Source organism: Otolemur garnettii, unplaced genomic scaffold (assembly GCF_000181295.1).
Source record: "Otolemur garnettii isolate 467f Iridium unplaced genomic scaffold, OtoGar3 scaffold00149, whole genome shotgun sequence".
Taxonomy (NCBI): domain Eukaryota; kingdom Metazoa; phylum Chordata; class Mammalia; order Primates; family Galagidae; genus Otolemur; species Otolemur garnettii.
In genome coordinates, this window is record NW_003852544.1 from 4,722,896 (window position 1) to 4,729,291 (window position 6,396).

General features: G+C 43.6%; 1 protein-coding gene across 1 annotated transcript in view; it reads left to right on the top strand.

Annotated features, from left to right (window-relative positions):
- WRNIP1 (Werner helicase interacting protein 1) overlaps positions 1 to 5,855 on the top strand; it is a 20,113-nt gene extending 14,258 nt beyond the window's left edge. The window contains exons 5-7 of the mRNA XM_003799346.2: positions 3,309 to 3,464; positions 4,482 to 4,561; positions 5,120 to 5,855. Of these exons, the coding sequence (XP_003799394.1) occupies positions 3,309 to 3,464; positions 4,482 to 4,561; positions 5,120 to 5,395 (512 nt within the window). The 3' untranslated portion in view covers positions 5,396 to 5,855. The remainder of the gene's footprint in view (positions 1 to 3,308; positions 3,465 to 4,481; positions 4,562 to 5,119) is intronic.
- The last annotated feature ends 541 nt before the right edge of the window (positions 5,856 to 6,396 follow it).

Genomic DNA, 6,396 nt, shown 5'->3' on the forward strand with positions numbered 1-6,396 from the left:
CTGAGGCAAGAGAATCACTTAAGCTCAAGAGTTTGAGGTTGCTGTGAGCTGTGACGCCAAGGCACTCTACCAAGGGTAACATAGCAAGACTCTGTCTAAAGAACAAAAGGAAAATTTTGGGAAGGTAAAGAATCCCCCCATATTGGACTCTCCACTGTTTTGGAAGGTCTAGCAGCAGTTGTCTCCCTTCTTGTAGGCATCCCAGAGGAGACTCTTCATTTTGACTGGACTGACTGGGACCATTCTCTCACATTTTATCAGACTGTCAGTTGAAATCTATATAACATGGCATTTGCTAACACTCAGCTGTTTAGTATTTTATGAATGTTTTCTTTTTCTTAATTCTCAAAATAGCCTTAGGAGGCATCTATAAATATTATCTCCATTTTACAGATGACAGAGCTTACCTCGGCTCACAAAGCAATTGGTAAAACTGATCCTCAAATCTAAGTCTGACTGGTTCCCAAGACTGTATCCTTTCTCCCATCTACACTTACCTCTGTGCCAGGCCTGCTGTGCTGTCATTGATTGTACTGTTAAAGCAAGTTCCTAAGAGGGGTAACCCTTCCACACCCCTCCCACATGCAGAACAGATCTTGGAGGAGTCCAGTTCAGAACTGAAGAGTCCTTCTTTCTGTTGCCCCACATGGCAACAGAGAGAGCCGTGTGTGGGGGGATCATTTTGTCTCCAGCTCTGAGCTGAGGCAGTGGAGGTGGCTTAGTATCACAGCCTTGAGAACCTTACTTTGTACACATCTTCCCAGTGCTGGTATGCTCATGCACCTCACCTCACTATGTCACATCTGCCCCACATTAGATCCGTAGACACTCATAATACTTGCCATTCAGGTCCTGGAGAAAGGTTATCTTATAGGCTTTGTTCCATAAATAGGGATGGTGGAAAGAAGCATTGCCCTGGAAAGAGTATAAGCCTTAACTCTTGGGCCTTTTTATAACTCTAGTGAGACAAAGAATTTTTATTACTTTTAATGTCACTTAGTATATAGTTACCCACTATGAGGGTCTAGTAACTAGTTCAGATATTTCTGCATCAGAGTAAAGAAATTTCCAACGAGACAAATTCTCTGCTATGTATTAACAATAGAGTTCTATGTAAATAATGTCAAATTTTTTAGGTTATAAAGCAGCATAGGATGAAAGCAGGAGTGGAAGGTGGTGTAGAGAATGCTAACAGGATCTAACACTGAGGGCGTGCTTCTACAGTGTTTGCTCTGGGCTGACATGGTGTTTAACACAGTTCTGTAAGGAAGGTGATCTTGTTATCCCCATTTTACAGACAAGAAACCAGAGGCTCAGCAGGAATCAGTAATGTGGCTAGTTAGTTTAGGGCCAAGCCCAGACTGCCTGGCCCCCAAAGCCCTGCTCTTGCCTGCTGTGCTGGTCGTATTGCCTCCCACATCACCCTAGTTGGAGGAGTTCAAATGTGACAGAAAGTAGAGGTGGTTTCTTCCATCCTTTCATACCTGTGAGTTTAGCCAAGCCTGCACTCCCCAACCCTGCTGCCCACCTCCCTCTGCCCTGCAGGGGTGCAGAGCACAGTCAGGGTCTAGGCCAGTTGGGTCAGGGAGTGGGCCAGGACACTATCAGTCAACGACTTGGGAATCCCTGGGCCAGGGAGGCTCAGTGTATCCTCAGAAATCCAGTAGCTGGGCTAACACCATCCTTCTGCCCCATTTCTTCTTAGAAACTAGAGTCGCTCTGGCCTTACTATCAGTCTTTCGGGTTTCCCCCCTTTGGTGGGCTAGCATCTTGTCACTTACTTCTTTTCCATCTGAAGAGCAAGTGTCATCTTACCAGCATGGTCAGCTGCCTGGAATTGTCACTGGGGCCTGAATGCTGTGCCCAGCAGAGCACAGTTTTATTGTTGACATCAGCTTATGATGAGCACAAACCAGGTGCTTCACTGGGAGGAGTTAATCCTCAAAGGAATAATGTGTTCTGCTCTCTGGTGAAAAGGGTTCCTTCTCCCTGAACTTAAGTAAGAGAGGATGATCAGAGAGTTGTGAAATGTGTGCAGATGCCACTGCTTATGTCCTTTTTAAAAATTTATTTATTTGTTTGAAACAGTACCTTACTGTGTTGCTCAGGCTAGAGTGTTGTGGTGTCATAGCTCACAGCAACCTCAGACTCCTGGGTTCAGGTGATCCTCCTGCCTTAGGTAGAGGCACCCAGCACAATTCTTGGCTAATTTTTCTGTTTTTATTCTTGTTTTTTATTTGTTTGTTTGTGTTTGTTTTGAGACAGAGTTTTTCTCTGTCACCCTGGGGTAGAGTACTGTGACATCATAGCTCACAGCAATCTCAAACTCCTGGGTTCAGGCAATCCTCATGCCTCAGCTTCCTGAGTAGCTGGGTACAGGTGTCCACTAGGAAGGCTGGCTCATTTTTTTTATTTTTAGTGAAGCTGGTATGGTCTCGAACTCCAAAGCTCAGCCAGTACCCACCTCAGCCTCCCAGAGTGCTGGGATTATAGGCCTGAGCCATGACGCCCAGCCTCACTGCTTATTTACTGAGCATTGTTTAGCTATCATTTTTTTGCCCTATCATAAAGCACATTTTACTGATTTATTTCCATTTGCATCTAGGATAAAAAATGAGATAAGACCAAGTGATGGGAGAGTGGGCTACAGTACCTTTGGGTGAAAGCTGTTGGTCCATATATCAGTCTCTGGGATCCTGCCACACAAATGTCCCCCCCATATTGAGGCTGGCAGGGGGAAGTTTAAATGACCACAGACTTTGGATATCAGAAAGACAGCTGGAAACACCACTGAGGAACAAATGGGCTGTAACAGCTGCCCTTGCCACCTGACTCCATGCTAATGGCTATGACCAGGCCCACAGTCAGTTTTCCTCAAATAAACAGTGGAGGCACAAGATAGAACCAGAACGTGAGACTCACCCTCTGTCCACTCTTGTTTCTGACAAATCCACTGGTCTCGGAGGATAACCTTTCAAAATGAATGTTCCCCCACTCCTGTCCTCTATCTGTACATGCACTTGAGGTGAATTTTTCCCAGCAGCATCCTCTTCCTCTGAATGAGACTGGGTTACCAAACAGGCATTCCAGCCCCATGGAGAACTGCTCTGGGACATGTCCCAGGATTCTGCATAAATGGCATTTGTACCTGTCTGCTAAGCAGAGTTTGAGGCCAGCTGCCAAAACCCACTCTCCTCAGCTTTCCTAGGGCCTTTGTTGGTACAGGCAAATCAGCCAGTGGGAATAAAGATGTGGCTGGGGTACCCGTCTTATGAGCACTGTGTGAGTGGTGCTTTTTGTGGTGTCAGGAGAGGAGCATTACAATTGCATCTCCGCTCTGCACAAGTCCATGAGGGGCTCCGACCAGAATGCCTCCCTCTACTGGCTGGCACGCATGCTTGAAGGAGGAGAGGACCCGCTCTATGTGGCAAGGAGACTTGTGAGGTTTGCCAGTGAGGACATAGGTGAGTGCGACGGGAGGGTCCCAGACCCCCAACTCAATGGGGGGTGGGGAGGTGGGATGATGGCATGGTGGCATGATGGGGGATTGTGACTGTGTTGCATGGCCTAAGACTGTCTTAGGACCATGTAAGATGGATACAAAAAGATAAGGCTTTATGCCTGAGCTCAGTCATTTATTTTTTGGTGTATATGTGTTTTTGAGTATTTGTGTTCATACAGTCACCATTTTCTGTTTCCTCTTTGGGAATATTTTTACTAACATGAGTGGCTACAAAGAGTATTGAAATAAAAGAGCTGCTTTTAAGTTTGCTTTGAAGTCAGGTGTTTGGAGTTTTCTTTGGACAGTTTCTAAGGTAGAAATAGAAGAGTCTAGATACTAGTTAAAGAAAAAGATGAGAAGAGCTTTACTGTTTTTTTGGTATTATTTAATGTTTTGTTTTCAATGTATCCATCCTTATAAATGTTTTCATGGCCTTTGCTCCTTATGTTTGTTGTCTGGAGTCTCATTTTTCCTATGGAGAGTTTTTATCCTTAAGGAAATGATTCTTTTTTTTTTTTTTTTTTTTTTTTTGATACAAAGTCTGAAGCCATCGCCCCATATAGAATGCTGTGGTACCATAGCTCACAACAACCTCTAGCCTGGGCTCAAGTGATCTTCTTGCCTTAGTTTTTCTATTTTTAGTAGAGATGGGATCTTGCTTTTGTTCAGGCTTGTTTCAAACTTGTGAGTTAAAGCAGTCCACCTCCCTGGGCCTCCCAGAGTGCTGCGATTATAGGCATGAGCCACCATGCCCAGCCAAAGAGGTGATTCTTGATACTACACAGTAACCACTCACTAAGTATTTCTTGAATAAGTCCAAGTAATCAGAGACCCTAGATAAATATGTTTGCTAACTGGGATTGTTTTGGTCTCCAAGTCCATGAGTAATGGTGGTTTCTGGTTCCCTGCATGTGGGCAGGTCAGAAGGACTGTGTGTCATGACTGAAACTATTCCTTTGTCTCTCCATGTGTGTGGCAGGTCTGGCAGACCCATCTGCATTAACACAAGCAGTTGCTACCTACCAAGGCTGTCATTTTATAGGCATGCCCGAATGCGAGGTAAAGTAACCAGCTCAGTTCTTTGCTAATCCCTTCCTTCCTCTTGTGGTTTTGAATGTATGTCCCTCCTTTACCACCACTGTATTGAACTCAGTTCAATAAGCTGCTTGGCTTTTGAATTCTTGTTGTAGAATCTTAGACTCCTAGAGAAAGGACACCCTTGGTGTCAACAAGGTCATGCTTCCAAACTTCAGGAGTTCCAGGGTTCCAAGGAAGTGCTCCAGGTTTCCTGGGGGCCAGAAAGGTTAAAGGAGCTGAAGAGAAAGCCTCTGCAAGCTCACCCGCAGAGCACCTTCATATTCGTCTGTTTTATACGATACTGGGGGCTTAAGAAAAATTTCATTTAGTAAAAAGTTCTTCAGTTAAAAAAAAGTGAAAACCACTGGCCTGGTTTACTTCTTGCCTCAGGAATTTCTTCTGTGGTAACTGATAATCTAGACTATAGGCAAGAAAGGGAATCTTTGAAGAATTAGCTAGACATGTGAGTCGTAAGTTATTCTGCAAAGCCAACTTTCTGGCACCTTCCTAGAAAAACGTGTCCTTCTGTGTTGTTCATAGGTGCTTCTGGCCCAGTGTGTAGTGTATTTTGCCAGAGCCCCAAAGTCCATTGAAGTGTACAGCGCCTACAACAATGTCAAAGCCTGCCTGAGGAACCATCAGGGCCCCCTACCACCAGTGCCACTGCACCTGAGGAACGCGCCAACCAGGCTGATGAAGGATTTGGGCTATGGCAAAGGCTACAAGTACAACCCCATGTACAGTGAGCCTGTGGATCAGGAATACCTGCCTGAAGAGTTGAGAGGAGTTGATTTTTTCAAGCAAAGGCGGTGCTGACTCTTTTAGGCTATGACAGAAGGATGCTTCTTGTTTTAGGGAGGGCCAGAAGGAAAGAGTAACTGGATTGTAAAGTTGATTGCCTGGTGGAAGTTAAAACAGACCAACATTTTGTGCCAGAAATCTGAGTTCTGTAGGTGGAGGCACAGTTACTTCAACTAAATGTGTAACATTGAAATTGTGTTCATTTGCACTCTGTGCAATGGTTATGCTTATGAAAATATCTGGCAGCTTTGTGCAATGAATTAATGTTATAAGGAATTATCTATTTTGTCATAGTATTTAAGTCATAATGTCATTTCAGAATTCAGTTCTGTAGGATTTTTTTTCTTTAAAAAATGTATATTCTGGGTAGTTTTAATTGGTAAAAAAATGTAATTGTGATTTAATACTGCATAGTGTTTTGGGTATTTTTTTTATATGCAAAGGTCTTATGAGCCAATAAAACTATTTCAAAGTACTCTTCCAACTCTTCAGTTTTTTTTCTGCCTGGATGCTAGGTCCCAGCATTGTCACCATTGCATTTTGATAGGTGGTGCATTTTGAGAGATCATCATAGGTGAAGGTAGCTTAGTTGAGAAGTCAGTATATCTTCTTGAAAATTAATTTTAATTTTTCTTTAAAAGAATTTATGCACATGGTTTTAAATGGCTTGTAAAAGACTTGAGTTCTTCTCTGACCATTCTGTTTTCCTCCAGTTTCTTCTTGCAGCTCTGTATTTCTCAGTAGTTTTTGTTTTCTGAGACAGAGTCTCACTCTATTACCCAGGCTGGAATGTAGTGGTGTCATCATAGCTCACTGTAGCCTCAAACTCTTGAGCTCAAGTAATCCTTCTGCCTCATCCTCTCAAGAACCTGGGACTACAGTTACATACCACCATGAAAAATATTTCTATTATATTTTATTTTACTGTAGTCATGAGGTCTCACTAGGTTGCTCAGGCTGGTATTGAACTCTTGTCCTCAAGTAATCCTCCCATCTTGGCCTCCCAAAGTGCTAGG